Source organism: Schistocerca serialis, chromosome 1, assembly GCF_023864345.2.
Source record: "Schistocerca serialis cubense isolate TAMUIC-IGC-003099 chromosome 1, iqSchSeri2.2, whole genome shotgun sequence".
Classification (NCBI taxonomy): Eukaryota; Metazoa; Arthropoda; class Insecta; order Orthoptera; family Acrididae; genus Schistocerca; species Schistocerca serialis.
In genome coordinates, this window is record NC_064638.1 from 90,257,057 (window position 1) to 90,276,299 (window position 19,243).

At 41.8% G+C, this 19,243-nt stretch overlaps 1 protein-coding gene across 1 annotated transcript in view; it reads left to right on the forward strand.

Moving 5' to 3' along the window:
* Positions 1-19,243, forward strand: part of LOC126417889 (neuropeptide SIFamide receptor-like) — a 179,668-nt gene that overhangs the window by 93,353 nt on the left and 67,072 nt on the right. The window contains exon 2 of the mRNA XM_050085189.1: positions 13,865-13,957. Within this exon, the coding sequence (XP_049941146.1) occupies positions 13,865-13,957 (93 nt within the window). The remainder of the gene's footprint in view (positions 1-13,864; positions 13,958-19,243) is intronic.

Consider the following 19,243-nt stretch of genomic DNA (forward strand, 5'->3'; position numbering starts at 1 on the left):
GCCGCTCGTGTCGCCGGCCGGCGCGGCTTCCACACACAGCCGCTCTCACGCAAAGCCGCGCCCTGTGTACACAAGCAGCTCGCCGCGGCTTTTCAAGCCGCCTTCGTTCCCGCTGCGGCGCAAAGACCAACTATCGCCATTATACCCGGAAGTACATTAAAAAAACGGAGCCAGCGTCGCTGTTGAACGTATGAGGATGATGGTGCTGTTAGTTGTACGAGTATTAACATACAAAGCAAATGGTGGACTCAATCCGTGTGAGTACGTGGAATCCATACATATTACAAAAGTGCGTGTTTGTATGTATGTTCTGCATCTCCTCCTAAAGCGCTGGCTCGATTTTAACTAAACTTGGTTCATATATCACTTATTGTCCGGAAAGAATCTGTGCGGATTTAACACTGACCTACAACTCAAAGGCGTTGTAGTGTAGGTAAAAAAGCGTTGTTGCTCATGGCGCGCAAATAGCCAGCATCAGCTATTAGATAATGGAGAGCACTTCGTGACCAGCATGTAACTTTACAAGACATTTTCTCAATGACACCCCCCACAAAACCGATGAAAGGACAATACTGGCCAGTTATGACTAAATTTCAGCTTCTCACAGAGATCTAATGTGGGCTGTAATTATCGTATGGCAGCGAAACTTGGTAGATATGCTAATGCGTTAATGCGGAACAGATTTTTGCTGGAAAAAATTTAGTTCCAAATTTCCCCGCCAGGTGTATATCCGGCGCTGTGAATGGATGAAAGACGTATACAAACGTTTCCTTGTGTAACGGATTAGGTACGGGACATGGGCAGAAAAGACCGAACAAGTGAGAAAGGCATATTATTAACCACCACTCACGCAATTTGTACAATATAAGCACCAGAGACGTCGACGAGATGCTGTACAGCGCATATTTTCACCTAGTGGCGAAAATTGGAACTAATTTTTTCAACCGTAAATCGGTTCCGCATTAACGCATGACCATATCTACAAATTTTCGCTGCCATAAGATAATTACAGCTCACACTATGAGCAGCTGCACTGTAAACAAAACTATCCGGTAATTTGTCGCTTACTACGTTTTCACCGGTCATGCAGTAAAACTGCCATCTCAGGCTTGACCTTCTCATTTATTATTTCGTTACTGCTAACTGTATTTGGAACAGATTTCGCACGTAGTATTCACGTATACTACCGACTGTATTTGCAACTGCAAAAATATATCGTTCTACGAGAGGCACTTCTGGAGATATGACGCCATAAACACTGAGATGTTGAAAAACTGCCGCATCATGTGTGACGTTTGAATTTATTACTGCTTCATTACCAGTTGTGTTCGAATCTCATTTCGCAGACCGTATCAACATACACTGCTAGATGTACGTGCAAAATAATATCATTGTGCGACACACATCTCAGGACATATGACGTCATATAGAAGAAGCTGCATGAAAACGAAACTTCAGGGTGAAATTCGCTAGAGGTATAAGTGAAGCATGTGTGCAAATACGAGTGAAATAAGATAAATACATGCGAAATATATGTAACATATGCGTACACCGGCAAAGCCACGAGTAGAAAGCTCCTCCAAAACCCCTGGATCGATTTCAGCCAAAATTGATACACACATCATTTACTATCTGTACTGTATAAGTACCGTTGGTGTTATAACTGTCAGCCTCGTAGTGGTTTTGGAAAAAAGATGATAAAGCGGTGTGAGAAGGGGATAGGAGGATATGGACAGACCGAGAGGGGGAAACGAAGAAATGGATACAAATAGGAATGGTGGCAAAATGAACAGACAGAGAGGGGCGGGGGGAAATGGACCCAAAGGGAAGAGGAGGAGATGAGCAGCTAGAAGGGAGAGGTGGAGATGGACAGAGAAAGGAAAGAGGAGAAGGTGGACAAAGAGCAGTGTACCGTTGGCCTGTAGAAGAGCGTAGCGTCCCAAAAGATTGGTAAAGTGCACAGATCATCCCCGTTTTCCCGAGACGTCGAACACATATGCAGAACTGTAGACCTATGTCTCTAACGTCGATCAGTTGTAGAATTTTGGAACACGTATTATGTTCAAGTATAATGACTTTTCTGGAGACTAGAAATCTACTCTGTAGGAATCAGCATGGGTTTCGAAAAAGATGATCGTGTGAAACCCAGCTCGCGCAATTCGTCCACGAGACTCAGTGGGCCATAGACGCGGATTCCCAGGTAGATGCCGTGTTTCTTTACTTCAGCAAGGCGTTTGATACAGTTCCCCACAGTCGTTTAATGAAGAAAGTAAGAGCATATGTACTATCAGACTAATTGTGCGATTGGATTGAAGAGTTCCTAGATAACAGAACGCAGCATGTCATTCTCAATGAAGAGAAGTCTTCCGAAGTAAGAGTGATTCCAGGTGTGCCGCAGGGGAGTGTCGTAGGACCGCTGCTATTCACAATATATATAAAAGACCTTGTGGATAACATCGGAAGTTCACTGAGGCTATTTACGGATGATGCTGTAGTATATCGAGAGGTTGTAACAATGGAAAATTGTACTGAAATGCAGGACGATCTGCAACGAATTGACGCATGGTGCAGGGAATGGCAATTGACTCTCAATGTAGACAAGTGTAATGTGCTGCGAATACAGAGAAAGGAAGATCCTTTAGATCATTTAGCTACACTATAGCAGGTCAGCAACTGAAAGCAGATAATTCCATAAATTATCTGGGAGTAGGCATTAGGAGTGATTTAAAATGGAATGACCATATAAAATTAATCGTCGGCAAAGCAGATGCCAGACTGAGATTCATTGGAAGAATCCTAAGGAAATGCAGTCCGGAAACAAAGGAAGTAGGTTACAGTACACTTGTTCGCTCACTGCTTGAATACTGCTCACCGGTGTGGGATTTGTACTAGATAGCGTTGGTAGAAGAGATAGAGAAGATACAACGGAGAGCAGCGCGCCTCGTTACATGATCATTTAGTAATCGCGAAAGCGTTACGGAGATGACAGATAAACTCCAGTGGAAGACTCTGCAAGAGAGACGCTCAGTAGCTCGGTTCGGGCTTTTGTTGAAGTTACGAGAAAATACCTTCACCGAGGAGTCAAGCAGTATATTGCTCCCTCCTACGTATATCTCGCGAAGAGACCATGAGGATAAAATCAGAGAGATTAGAACCCACACAGAGGTATACCGACAATCTTTCTTTCAACGAACGATACGAGACTGGAATAGAAGGGAGAAACGATAGAGGTATTCAAGGTACCCTCCGCCACACACCGTCAGGTGGCTTGCGGAGTATGGATGTAGATGTAGATGTAGATGAAGAGATGAGAAGAGAGTGTGAGGAGGAGATGGACAGAGAGAGGGGGCAGCAGGAGGTGGGCTAATGGAAGATAGGAATAAATACACAGGCAGGCAACGCCTGACATTCAGCTAGTAGATTCATAAATCTAGCGTGCTTCCTTTCGTGCTGCTAGCAACGAGAATAGTTCAGGGATTTACAGGTCGAATTACAGCGAAACCGGTAGAGACCACATCTGCATCCACGCCCAGGATGAAATTCAGTACAGTCACTCTCTGTTTCCTGTTATTCGCTTTGACAAGCGTGCGTAACAGGACCAGCAGGATGGTTAATTACGGAATGAAATTATAAAGTGACCTGTTATTGCCTGCTGACATATTTTGGATGACGGTCATAGTAAAGGAACAAATGAAAAAAGATTGAGTTTTTACATTTTTAGATTATATCAGTCGTAGTGGAAGGGCCCCGCGAAGAGTGTCCTCTAGGAGCTGGAAAGAAGTTAAGACTATACGTCTTGGAGTACAACGCAATAAAATTTACGGGATATGATACACAAATTACACAGTGTATCTCTAAATCGGCTAGAGTACATTTCTGAACTTTGTATTTTAAAACAGGTGGCTGTGACTAACGGTTATGAAGCAAAATACATTATTTTACAGAAGCAATTCATTAAGAAGTAGAGGAACAGTGCGGATCATAAAAGCAAAACACAAAAATTATATATATATATATATATATATATATATATATATATATATATATATATATATATATATATCAGCTTACAGAGGATAGACGCCTGAAATAATTAGGCTTCCTTAATAACAATCAGTGTCGGTACACTGATACTTAAAAACGTATGCATACAAAATTTGGTGTTGTCCGAAATCGTACAGAGATAAATCGATCTTTTGATGTCCGTGGCATAGAACATTGAAACGCAGGTAGTAATAAAGCAGCCTTTGGTTTCACTTAAACAAAAATGAGAGAATAAAGCAAGTTGTGTAGATCAACATCTTGATACTTGTCATTATGCTTCCAAGGAATGCTGTATCTTACAATCTTTTATGATGTCTGTTTCTCTCCCTGTTCGTTGCCTTTTTGTTTTCCAGGGACTCCTGTATCAGTCGACTCACATTTGTCTGAAAATGAAATGATCGTACGGCATTGTTGGCCGGAAGACCCCTTACGGGGTGTTCGGCCGCCGAAATTGCCTTTTTTTAGCTGACGCCACTTCGGCGACTTGCGAGTCAATGATGATGAAAGACACACAACACCCAGTCATCTCGAGGCAGAGAAAATCCCTGACCCCGCTAGGGATCAAACCCGGAACCCAGTGCGCGGGAAGCGAGAACGCTGCCGTAAGACCACGAGTTGCGGACTCACATTTGTCTAAGAGTTTATTTCTCAGTTGTGTGTACAGTTGCGTCCGCTAGCTATTACTTTGCTATATGCGTCTACAGGCGGTTATCGTCTGTCCTGCTTTTAACTCACATCTAGTTTAAATAATTTTTTACTAGTTTCCACATTGACAACGCTTTCCTTCACAATCAGATTTTACGAGTATATTGTCAATATTTTAATCTTACGTTCGCGATTTAAAATTTACCATATTTTTTTATAACAACATAGTTAACTGTGGATTTCACTGCCATCAATCAGAACACAGATACCTTTACATCATCAGCGCCTCACCGAGTCTTCTCAGTTAAAAAGGTACTTTGTAATATATTCAAGTACGTAGAGCTCTACATGGAAATTAGTTTCATTATAACTTAGATTCCTTGTATTTTATCATCTCCTTTTTCTTTACTTTTTAACAGATCATCTGATGATGATATGGTAATAAGTAGAAACCATTAATGATACAATTTGTGTGACATGAAACTGCAGTATATATTACAAAAAGCAACAATGAAATGAGTTAACATTGTGAAATATTGCATTATAGTCTTCATAGTATTTCAAAGTAACCCATAGCTTTAATTTTAAGAATTTCTGTGCAGAAGCTCTGCAATGGAATAGAAGGAGTTGAGCAACATTAAGATGCCTAATTTAGTCTTAAAGTCCACCACATTTTACAAAATATTTTTATTATTTTCTGGTCAGCTGTTTCTCTTTAACTCCTTTCTATTATATTAATCAGTTGAAGTAAGTAAGATTTAGTTTTAGGGATTACAGACCGTTCACGTCATTACTTGAAAATCTCACTCTCTGAAAGAAGCACTTCACTTCAGCTACTTTTTTCAATATGCAAACGTAGTACCTTTTTGTCCCAGTAATGTATTTATACTTTACACTTTTTTCTACAGAAGAAAGAAATATTGGTAACGGTGAAGAACATTAATAAATATCTCCAGTGACAAACAGTATCCCAAATACCCCATTTATTGAAGAGGTGTGTGCAGGATGTTCTAGGAATAACACTACACTTAACGTAGTAACTAACTCATCAATGAATGGAAATATGCTCTATAAACTAGATTCTTCATTTTTATATCACCAACAGTGGTAACATGATATTGCAAATGTGGTTTAAGTGAAGCGCTTCTTCCAGAGAGTGGGATTTTTGACTAATGACGTGAACAGTCTAGAATCCCTAAACCTAAACCTTGCTTCCTTCTCGTATTTCATTATTTGAGTGGGGTGCTTTAGAACAACATGTGAGATAATTTGAGAAGTACTGGACTGTGTGTAATGAGCCTTGCCAATGTAGTTTACCTGTCTTCAGCTGGATTTAGTAATAATTTGCCTGCTGAATGTGTTGTTTTTATGTCTGAAATGACCTTTGCGTATCGGCAAAATTTCGTGATGATTTCGATTGGAAAATTGCATGGTGTGTGTACGCTTTTTTAGATTGAGCTGCGGAATTATAACAGTGTTCACTTACATTTTATTGTACTAATGGGCGAAATCTGTGGCGTGTGTGTGTGTGTGTGTGTGTGTGTGTGTGTGTGTGTGTGTGCGTGTGTGTGTGTTTGTGTGCGTGTGTGTTGTGCTCGTGCGCACACTCGAGTTCATTACGAGTTCTTTGACAATTCGCTTGTGTAGTACTGTCATTGATTACTATTTTGGCTTGGATGACGGTTTTTTGGATGTTGTATCTTTGTTCTATCGTTAATACATGATATAGATTATTGCTATCTTTGAAGATCTATAGGTCTGTTTCTACGCCCCTGGTGTGGTTGGTGGTTGTTTTCAATATGGTTCGGGGATTAAGCAAAACAAAAGTTGTCGTATTGCAAGAAAGATGATCCTCTAGAATTAATTATTTTATTTTCTGCCTTTTCAGCACTATTTTTTTACTCTTTCACTTGTATCATACACATCTCTATACACACGCTGCATGACAGAAGGTACTTAGCATGGTACCAAATGTTAGAATTCTTCGTATGGAGCACAGGAGTATGGCTGTTTAAACGCATCTGTGCCACCAGTAACTAGTGTAGTTTTGTCTTCATGGTCCATAAGGGAGCGATATGTCGGGAGCCAAAGAGTATCGCTACATTATTCAGTTAATAATGGTTGTTGACATTTTGTAAGTAGGATTTGACTGGATAATTTTTGTCTGTCTTCAAGAGTCCGCTAGCTCAGGTTTTTCAACATCTGCGTATCACTCTCCTCAGAGTGGGAAAAACCTGTGACCATTGGTGCTCCTCATCTCTGTATACGTTCAGTATTCTCCATTACTGCTGTTCGGTATGTCCTCCTCACAGCTGAGTAATATTCTAAAATGAGACGCACAAATGATTTGTATGAAAGCTTTTGTAGACTCATTGAGTTTTCTCAATATCCGAGCATCGAACCACAGTCTACCACCTACGAGTTTACCCATGACTGAACCTGTATGAGCATGCTATTTGATATCCCTACAAACTGTTGCACTCAGTTATGTGTCATTTGTGAAAAGGATCACATTTGCAACTCTTGGCAGTGGGAGTGGGAGAATATTTATGTGGATTAGAAACAAATGTGGACCCAAAGTAAAACCCTGTGGTACCCACGACTGATTGTTTCACGTTCTAAGGGGCTATTGTTTGTGGTAGGTTTGAAATACCCTGCTTTCTGCTAAGTAGTTAAGATAAAAACAATGGCCATTTTGTACTAGGAGGGGAGGGGGGGGAGTTCAATAAAAAAGTAGACTGCAGAAGCCTGTATAAGGTCGGTAGCGCATGTCTGGCTACATCTATCTCTAAATTTTGCCTTTCATCCACTAACACTTGCGTTAGGCATCTCAGGAGGAGTGTGAAGTTTTCCGAAACGCTGCGCCACTGTGAAGTGAGGCAGTTGGGATGGGGCGGAGCACGGGCTGGTGGTTGCTCTGTGTCCGCTGTCGGGTCGCCATTGACGGCTGTATTTGTGCCCGGAGAGGTGAGAGGTGCGCGCTGCTTCCTATTCCGGCCACGGGGCGCGCTCGGGAGAAGCGATTCGGCACGCGACTTCATTTCTCTTAGCCCGCCGTTACGATGCTCACTCGAGGGCTACGTGAGAGGGAGCAGAATGTTTCTGCAGCCGGGTTGATGTCTAGCCCTCGAAACTTTGCGCCGTCGCAGGTCGAGTGGTTAATTCACGCGAAGCTGCCACAAACGTGCCGGGGAATTTAGCGTGGCAGCGGAATGACCGCCGTCCGGAGAAATCCTACGAATATAAATGTATGTAATCAGCTTGACGAAAATAATTCAACGCTTCATTCTAATTAAAGGCTTGCAAATAGAGAAATTTGTATTGTAGATCGTCCTAATTGGGGCATTAGTGGAACAAGTTAGGAAAAATTACATGTACGCCAGTTCTTATGTAGTTGTCACTTTCAGTTAATTTCGGTGAGTTCATTGCTTTCAGTTAAAGGCAGCTGACAAACCATTTGTTCTACAATTCAATCGGCTTGCATTAACTAGGTCAGTTCGTATGTTCATTTAACCCTTTGAGTCCCAACAATATAAAAAGAATAATGTTACAACTTTTCACAAAATTGATCTTTACCGTCATAGTAAGCAACGAATACAAGAAGAAGCTGGCAAAAAGTAAGTAATCAATTGTTTTAAAGTTGTGATTCACTTTGGAACCACTGGAACACACAGTTTTCAACCACTCATCACTTCATGAGGTATATTTGAAAGTAATTTCGCATGTTTTCTGGACACAGTCCCACATATCGATTATGACGATGATGTTGATTTGTGCGGCGCTCAACATCGTGATCATCAGCGCCCGTACAAGTTCCCATTGTTTCCAGTTCCAGTGTAGCCACTTGTCGAATGATGATGAGATGTTGGGGAGAACACAGACACAGACCCTTGTTTTACCTACTAGCTCACCTATGACTGAGCCTGTATGATCATCCTATTTCATATCTCTACAAACTGTGGCACCCAGTCATGTGTCATTTGTGAAAATACATGGACGGGGAAAATCCCGGACCTGGCCAGGAATCGAACCCAGACCCCGTGATCCAGAAGCAGCAACGCTAGCCACTAGACCATGAGCTCCAGACCCGCATCTAGGAACTCACATGAACTCACAATGCCCAAACTAAATTACAGACCTAAATAACAAGCAAAAATGGGCCCGAAATCTAATAAACTTACATAAAAATTACATAGTTTCATTTTGAAACCACTCGTGACGGCAGTAGTACAAACTTTTTAGGTTACAATTACTTTAGGCATACTTTGTTTCACTGTCAATGATCTCTTTCAATTTGACCACTATTATTTTTAAAGAAAACCGTGTCAATCTTCTACAGCCACGTAGCACAATCTTCAAACTGACTGTTGCGCTGAACATTGTGACTCCTATAATGCATTACATTCGAAGGACTGCCTCGTTGTACCTCGTCCCTGTCTTGCAATAGCATCGGTGGTTTCTTGTGAAAGGCACTGATACTTCAACAAAGAAAAGAAAAAGGTAGTTTCAGGTATAAACCACCGGTACTGGAACGGTTAAGCTTGCGGTGTATCCTACGACACTATGTGGCGATATATCTGATTTATCTGCCAGTTCCTCCAGTATATTGAAGCCAAAGAAAGAACTTCCTTTCCGTGAAGTTTCGGAAGTATCGTACTCAAGTCTACCCTCAGTTGTGAATTAAGCAGTCAACTGGACATTATTTAATTAAGAATAGTCGTGGGGATGCTGGTGACTTTGAAAGGCCACAAAACATTTCTAGACCACGGAGAGTCCAAAGCTGACTCGATAATTAAAATATATTTTGCATAAAACATTTACAAATTCTTATATAGACAAAATTGAAGGAAACAAGGGCACTAATATTATTCATCAAGTTTTCGCAGGTCGACAAAAGAATTTCTTTAAGAAGAGCGTAAAAATGAATATCTTTTGCTCTTTAAAAAGTGCAGTATAGTGTTGAGACTAGCCAGGTAGGTAACAGAAGTTTATTATATTCTTTTAATCCATTTAAAATTATGTCATTCAATTTTATGTAATGTAGCCCTCTTCAAAAAATATTGAAAAAAATAGTTTGGAAAATTAAGGTTTCCCAAACTGTGAAAACATACTCCAAGGTACAACATATTCATGTACCATGACCAATATTCCACTGAAATTTACGAGGGTTGTAATAAAGAAAATTTTATCAATATTGTATTATCTAGTTGCCCATCAGTTACATTATTACACTACTACACACCAATAAGCAGTAAGTGAAATCAAATGAAGGAGAAGTATTATGAAAAATCAATTATAAAGAATGGGCGTATACCGCCAGTGAGAAAATTTCATCTTTGACTTTGCTCAGTTATCTCAGTATCGATCTCTCGGATGGGTCGCTGTTGGTTTCTGAACCTCAAATAAATCCGGGAAGCTAAGATGGCTTCAATTCCCAGCCGCAACAAAATGCTAAAATCATACAAGTGGCCAGCAGATTATGATTTCAAGTGAATATCTTAGATGATGGCTTGCTTCTACTACATAAGGCTATCTGCTAAAGTTTATTGGACTTTTACCTGGTTTCAGGATAGAAATACTTGTATAGATGATATTTCCAGATTTACACCACATGTTTCAGAATCATGTACTGTGGGCCGAGAATCCATCATTTTCAGAAGAAGTTCGTTTATGCACATCTGTCACTTTAATCCTATACGAAGAAAGACAAAATACACTACATTACATTAATCTGCCGCTATGACGTAAGTTATTATTACAAGTGAAAGCAACTAATGTGGCGTAGTGGAAAGTACCGTACTAGAAACACACCGTTCAGTCTCAAGTCGGTCCAGGGAAGTTGTCTGTCATTTTTCACCCTCTCCGCCCCTGAAAATAATTTATTGATGTTACAGCACTTTGGTTCGGACACTACTTAAAAATGTCGCTATCCACTGAGAGATTACATTACGAACATCTACATTTGGGTTTAAGCGGACCGGTAATTACAGCCTGGAGAACGTGGTCCTGAGTAGCTTGGAAAGAAGTTCCAAGCCACGCAAACGGGTACTGAGGAACTCCTGACTGTGGGTTTCAAGGTTTTATAGAATTCTAACGACGGGTGCTGAAAATACGAGGACAGTTTCCAAAGTTCGTGGAGTCACCACTAGATATCACTGCTAGTGCAACGAAGTTCCCGTGTCCTTTGTATGCACGTATTGCGTCAGTGTTATGACTGCGGACGTCTCTGCTAATCCCGTGTAGTGATTTGTCAAGCTGGAAACAATCTATATTCAAACAATGATTAAGTATCCCATACAGAATGATATGAAAGCAAAGGAAATTCATGCCGATTTGTATTGCACAATGAGGGACTCTGTTCCTTTATATTCAACTATTGCCAAGTGGAGTAACGAGTGTAAATCTGGTACGGACAACTTAGATGATGATAGCGTAGCGGTCGGCCAAGACGTGCCATTACTCCAGAAATTACGACAAAAGTACAAAAGTGCATAAAATGATCATGGAGGATCGCCGACTGGAAGTGTGAGAAACTGCTGAAGCATCATGTTTATCACCTGAACGGGCAGATCACGTTTTAACAGTGGAATTGGAAATGAGAAGAGTATCTACAAGATGGGTTCTGCTTCAGAATGAAAATGTCCGAGCAATGTTTGACCCGTTTTCGAAGCAATTAACAATATTTTTTGCGCCGGTTTGCGACCACAGATGAAATTTGGGTCCACTAATATGCTCCAGAGACAAAGCGACAGTCAAAGCAGTAGAAGCATGTTGATTCACCACCAGCAAAGAAAGGAAAGGCAATTGAGCCGCTGGAAAGGTCATCGGGTCAGTTTTTTGGGATGCTATTCTGCTGATAAGATTATCTTCTCACTGGCCAACACTACGCTAATCTTCTGGATCAACTACAGCAAAAGAAAGTTGAGAACCGCCCATTTTTCACAGGGGAAGGAAGTCATATTTCATAAAGACAAAGCGCACCTAAACAGAAGTGCCTTTGCCATGGCAAAAATTGAATGAACTACGATATTAACTGTTACCACACCTACCTCACTCGCCTGATTTATCTACATCAGACTTCCATCACTTCCCCAATATCAAAATTTTTCTCAGTGGGCGGAGATTCTCTTAAAACGAAGACCTGATAGCCGAAGTTGATGGGTATTTTGCAGACCCGAAGGAACCTAATTTTCGAGATGGGATCAAGGCGCTGGAACATCGCTAGACGAAGTGCGTTAGTGTACTCGGTGGCTACATTGGAAAATAAAAAGTTTGCTGAGTTACGTCGTTTATTTCTATTCCATTCCGAGAACTTTTGAGACTAACAACGTAAAGCACTTACGAGAACGAATTTTAAGCCGCAAACTCGCAGGTCTGCTTAGAAAACTTTAGTGGCAGTTCCTTTACAAATATGGTTCTGCAATGCCTTTTTTTATAGTCGAGATAATTAATAGCTGGACCAGGTACACGGGAAGCTCACCTGGGCCGATCCATGGCACCGACACGCCACAAGTCTGAATGAACTACGTCTTAAAATGTTATTTTACAAAGATGGAAACAGTAGTACTGCTCCAGTTCAGTAGTCGCGCCACTGTAACGACGAGTGGCACAGATATTAGTGTCAGTGGCGCTGAGGAACAGATGAAATCGTTAATATTTAACAAGGTCGCAGATTCCTATAGAACGTCTATCACATTATATACAGAATTTGATGCTAAGTTAGCCCCTGTTTAAGCCATAATATTTCGTAGTTCCATGGACCATAAAAAGTCTGGTTGGAATAAAGCACAAGTCAAAACACTCTAAAAAAAGCGAAATAGAAGTGATCCAAAAAGCTACGGACCAGTGTGATTGACATCCATCTTAGAACATAATCTGAGTTCAACATAATGTTGTATTTCGAAAAGGCTTAGCCTCCTCAATGCCAACCAGCGTGAATCCAGATCTGAAGTGAATGATCGTTCGACACGAAAATTAGTCTAATTTGCTTATTTTCATTCTCTTAGGTCGTATGTTAGTATATTTTGGGGTAACTCATCCCATTCTAAAAGGAAAGGGGCGGTTCGGGCAGTAAGTGGTGTAAGTTCACGAACCTCTTGTCGACCCCTCTTCAAGAGGCTGGGTATTTTGACATTGGCATCTCAATATATAATAATATTCCTCACTGTCTTGTTAACAATATTAGCTTATCCCGAAGAATATGCAGCCTTCACTCAGTTAATACTCGGCAGAAATCAAACCTGTATTTGGATCGGACCTCCATAACTCTTGTGCAGAAAGGTGCGCAGTATACTGCTGCATTCATTTTCAATAAACTACCACTCGAATTAAAAAATCTTAGTTGTAATCCAGGCGCTTTCAAATCGAAACTGAAGAGTTTCCTCATGAGTCACTGCCTCTATTCTGTCGAGGAGTTTCTTGAAAAAATGAGCTGATTCTTGTTGTATTGTTGATTGCGTTTACTTAAACTTATGGATTTACTTTTTTCGGGTTTATAAACATTTTATTTTTATATGTTATTACTTTTGTGTTGTAATTTCATGTACTGACACGTTCCATGACCTTGGAGATTTGCTCCTCAATTTGGTACTACGGAACTTGACGTGTAAATAAATAAAATAAATAAAAAGACAATTTATCGCTCGGCTGAAGATGTCTTAGTAGAGAAGACGAAACATGTTATTTTTGATGGGGCGTTGTGAACAGATGTTGAAGTGACTTGTTCTCTACCCCTAGTAAGTGCGTTGGGAACTTTGCAGTTAATGTTGTATGTTGGTGACATGGTAGATAACATCAATAGTAGCCTCAGACCATTTGCAGATAACGCGTTTATATATAATTACGTACTATCTGACAATAAGATGCTCAAATACTCTGATAAATCATTATTTCAAAACGGTGCCAAGACTGGAAAGTTTCTTTAATTTTTCATGAACGTAGTCTTGCACACTTTATAAACTCCAGCAACATGGTATTTTAGGAATATAACAGCAGTTACAATTAGAATCAGTCACCTTATACTAATACTGGGTGGCTATAATTAAAGTGCAGCACCCACGGAGGTCTAGCGTCGGCTGTAATTATCATATGACAGCGAAACTTGGTAGATAAGCTAACATATTAATGTTGCACCCATTAACGATGGAAATAAATTAGTTCGAATTGTGCCCACCAGGTGAAAATCTTGCGCTGTACACCATCTCGTCGACGCCTCCAGCATCTGGTCCCGGCGGAGTTCGAGTCCTTCCTCGGGCATGGGTATGTGTGTTTGTCCTTAGGATAATTTAGGTTAAGTAGTGTGTAAGCTTGGGGACTGATGACCTTAGCAGTTAAATCCCATAAGATTTCACACACGTTTGAACATTTGTCTCCAGCATATTGAACAAATAGTGTAAGCGGCGGTTAATAATAAAATCAATATTACACTTTCCTCGCTTGTTTCATATTTTCTGCCCATGTTCCATTCCTAATCCATTACATATGGAAACATTTTTATGCGTCTTTCTTGCGGCAGATTTGAACCTTTTGGGCAAAATTGGAACTAATTTTTTCCAACTTAAATCGGTCCCGCATTAACGTATTAGAATATTTACCTAGTTCCGCTGGCATACTACAATTACAGGCCGCAGTGGATCTCTGTGAGTAGCTGCACTTTTTAATTATAACAATCCGGTATGTCGGGGTGCAACGATTGTATGGGCGCAAAACGCCGATAGCATGACTCAGTCGAAGTTAAAAGTAGGCTTCGGTTCACAGGCAGGATACTGGGAACATGTAATGAGTCTACAAATGAGACTCCGTACAAAACGTTCGTAGGACACAACCTAGAATATTGCTCAACTGTGTAGCACCCATACCAGATAGCACTAACAGCGGGTATTGGACATTTACAGAGATTGGTGGCACGAATGGTCACAGGGATCATTAACTCGCAGGCAAGCGGCACGAAAATGTGGTAATTTCTAAACTAGATGACGTCAATTATCCCGCGAAAGTCTACTTATAAAGTTTCAAAGAAAAGTGTAAAGTGGGGAGTCTAAGAACATAATATAGCCACCTACGTAGCGCTATCGTAGTGACCACGAGAACAAGATTAGACTAACCACAGCACTCACAGGAACATTTAAGCAGTCATTATTCTCGCATGCCATCCGCGAATGGAAAGCGAAAGGACTGTAGTGTATGATACATCTACGCCTACATCTAGATGTTTTATTGTGTGTAAAGGGGTTACTTCGTGTTCTGTCACTTCTCTACTTTCCTAGTGCGGGAAGAACGGTTGTTGGTAAGCCTCCATGTGAACTTTAACCTCTCAGATTTTATCTTCATGATCTGTTCGCAAAGTATGAGTAGGAGGAAGTAATATATTGGGTGATTCTCCCAGGATTACACGGCTTTGAAATTTAAACAATAAATCACTCCGTGATACTCAATGCCTCTTTTGTAAAGTCTGCCACTGGAGATGGAGGAGCATATCCGTATCACTTATGCGTGGTACTAGAGGAACCTGTGACGAAAGGCGCAATCCCAGACGGATGAACAATACTCATGTACTGGTCGAACGAATGTTTTGTAAGCTACCACCTTCATGGCTGGGCTAAAATTACTGAGGATTCTTCCATGAATCTGGCATCTGTCTCTTCTACGACTCCTTTATGTGATCTGGCCACTTTAAAACGTCCCATACGCACGGTCACAGACATGCAATGAATATCGCTGCTTCCGGTGACTATTCAGTAATTGTGCAATGATACAATTACGGCTACAATAGGAACTAACCTCTGTCATGAACTTCACAGCTATTCACAGATTGGAAGAGCACAACGAGTATCATTAACATTCAGTCAAGCACTGTTTTTAGTAATTTTCTGTGTCAGTTGAGTGATTCCGCATGATAGATACACAAAATGTTCCGAAACAGTGGAGCAGTAGAGAGGGAGAGGGGATAGAGAGAGAGAGAGACAGAAAGAATGAGAGAGAGACAGAGAGAGAGAGAGAGAGAGAGAGAGCTGTTAAGTACCAAATCGTCATTGAAGCACTGTAGAATGCTAATAAACTGTTTTTAGACTTCCGTACCTCAGTCGGTAGAAACGAAACCCTTACAGGATCACTTTGTTCCCCGTCTATGATTCTGGTCTGTCTGTCTGTCTATTTGCCTGTCTATCCGACTGTTAAGAAACATTTTTCTCAGGAACAGGTAAACTTACAAGTTGCAATTTATGTCGCATATTAAGAAGTACGGCGATTTATGGACGTATTTTGGTACTCGCAAACACATAGAACCCTATACTTCCCGTTGACCTGAAATAATGACATTGGGCAGGAAGTAGAAGTAAAGGAAAAAAGATCCGAAAATTGTTTATTTGTAATTATATCACACGAAAAAAACATTTTTTTGTCATTCGCTATCCGGCAGTCCATTAGTCCATTTTTTAAGACCCCTTTCTATCAGGAAAAGGCAGAAGTATCAATTATAAGTTTCTATCACGTTCTAAGGTTTATGTTCCCTTGGCGACGTAAAAACTTTAAGCTTCCAAATCAATGCAGTCAAAAGATACGGCCATTGATGTCACATATTCTGATACCCGCAAACTCATTCCTCAAGACCTAGACGGTACTTCCCGTTGGGCTAGAATCATGAAATTTGGCAAGAACTGAGATTTCATAGTAGAAGTAAACGAAAAAAATCCGTAAATTGTTGAATTTCAATTATATCACGGGAAATAAATATTTTTTTGACATGTTATGCGATTATGTCTCTCCGTCCAGCACCCCATTTCTTCAAGAACGTGTAGACATATCAGGTTGAAATTTATGTTACATACTAAAGTCTGTGGCCTCTTGGCGGTGTAAAACATTTAAGATTCTACGTAGAGGCAGTCAAAAGATACGCCCATTTATGTCACATTTTTCGATATCTTGTCAGTATCGTTATCAATAACACGCAGAATCGTGAAATTCTCGGTTCCCGGCATGGATGAACTATCTACACTCCTGGAAATGGAAAAAAGAACACATTGACACCGGTGTGTCAGACCCACCATACTTGCTCCGGACACTGCGAGAGGGCTGTACAAGCAATGATCACACGCACGGCACAGCGGACACACCAGGAACCGTGGTGTTGGCCGTCGAATGGCGCTAGCTGCGCAGCATTTGTGCACCGCCGCCGTCAGTGTCAGCCAGTTTGCCGTGGCATACGGAGCTCCATCGCAGTCTTTAACACTGGTAGCATGCCGCGACAGCGTGGACGTGAACCGTATGTGCAGTTGACGGACTTTGAGCGAGGGCGTATAGTGGGCATGCGGGAGGCCGGGTACACGTACCGCCGAATTCCTCAACACGTGGGGCGTGAGGTCTCCACAGTACATCGATGTTGCCGCCAGTGGTCGGCGGATGGTGCACGTGCCCGTCGACCTGGGACCGGACCGCAGCGACGCACGGATGCACGCCAAGACCGTAGGATACTACGCAGTGCCGTAGGGGACCGCACCGCCACTTCCCAGCAAATTAGGGACACTGTTGCTCCTGGGGTATCGGCGAGGACCATTCGCAACCGTCTCCATGAAGCTGGGCTACGGTCCCGCACACCGTTAGGCCGTCTTCCGCTCACGCCCCAACATCGTGCAGCCCGCCTCCAGTGGTGTCGCGACAGGCGTGAATGGAGGGACGAATGGAGACGTGTCGTCTTCAGCGATGAGAGTCGCTTCTGCCTTGGTGCCAATGATGGTCGTATGCGTGTTTGGCACCGTGCAGGTGAGCGCCACAATCAGGACTGCATACGACCGAGGCACACAGGGCCAACACCCGGCATCATGGTGTGGGGAGCGATCTCCTACACTGGCCGTACACCACTGGTGATCGTCGAGGGGACACTGAATAGTGCACGGTACATCCAAACCGTCATCGAACCCATCGTTCTACCATTCCTAGACCGGCAAGGGAACTTGCTGTTCCAACAGGACAATGCACGTCCGCATGTATCCCGTGCCACCCAACGTGCTCTAGAAGGTGTAAGTCAACTACCCTGGACAGCAAGATCTCCGGATCTGTCCCCCATTGAGCATGTTTGGGACTGGATGAAGCGTCGTCTCACGCGGTCTGCACGTCCAGCACGAACGCTGGTCCACCTGAGGCGCCATGTGGAAATGGCATGGCAAGCCGTTCCACAGGACTACATCCAGCATCTCTACGATCGTCTCCATGGGAGAATAGCAGCCTGCATTGCTGCGAAAGGTGGATATACACTGTACTAGTGCCGACATTGTGCATGCTCTGTTGCCTGTGTCTATGTGCCTGTGGTTCTGTCAGTGTGATCATGTGATGTATCTGACCCCAGGAATGTGTCAATAAAGTTTCCCCTTCCTGCCTTCCTGGGACAATGAATTCGCGGTGTTCTTATTTCAATTTCCAGGAGTGTATATACCTAATTTTGTACGGAGCTCTCGGTGTGCTAGTCTTAGTCGCGCTTGTTCGGGTTATTTAAAAAAAAATAAATATAAAAGTGTCCTAAGGTAATGACATTTTAATATTCGGTCACGTAAGAGCATGACATAAGTTCCCCAGCATAAATGCGCGATGACTGTGATGTGATGTACCCTGTTTATACCTGTCGATTCACTTGTCACTGTTGTGCTCTGCTGCGTAGTCTACAAGGTGCATTGTTGCTTAATGTAACTAACGCGGTGTTTGAACAGTAAAACTTTTCATCTTTCACCGTAGATATGCCTGTAGTCATAGAGCTGTTGCTAGTTTGCCGAGTATATCCGGAATTACAGTTGGTGACTTGAAAAAAAAGGATCGCATATAATATGTTCCTCTAAAATGGCAGCTAAAGAAGTTAAATGGTAGAGATGGACTATTAATCATAAGAAAGATTAAGCGCAATCATCTGTTAGGTCCTCCTAAAATTGCAGTCCAGCTGCTGCAGGAGTGTGCTAAGTAGATTAAAGTACAAAGGTACCCCAAGAAGCCGCACGTGAACAAGTGCACCGAGGCAAAGGACCCATGTTAACAAAACGTTGGACTGGTGGATCGTGTTATATTTGGTGGTGGTAGGAAATTCAACATATTTTCAACAAACAGAGGAGCTGTGGTGTACCGAAATCCAAGGGACGAGCCGCATCCTGAATATTTGCAACACACTGCAAAACACGGTGGAGGGTGGCGGAGATATTCTGGAATGGGGCTGTACTTCGTCATCTGGTGTGGAAAAATTACTTTCATTGACAGCGTGTTAAACAAGGAGGGCCATCGCAACACTCTGAAGCGAAATATGCATAGGAGCGCAGGAAAAACTGGCGTCATATGAAATGTATATTTTTTCCAAGATAATGGTCCGCAACGGACATCGTGTTTTGTAAAAGAATGGGTTCTAATATCCGTCCCTCAGTTACTGAGACACACCTCAGTATCCAGACTATATCACAAGAGATAATTTATTGGACGAAAGCGATACAATGACCAAGGGAAATACAATGAATTTGCTAGAATATCTGATATGAAAGGTGAAAGGATAATAGGAACGAATTAGTCCTGAGAACACTGCAAAAAT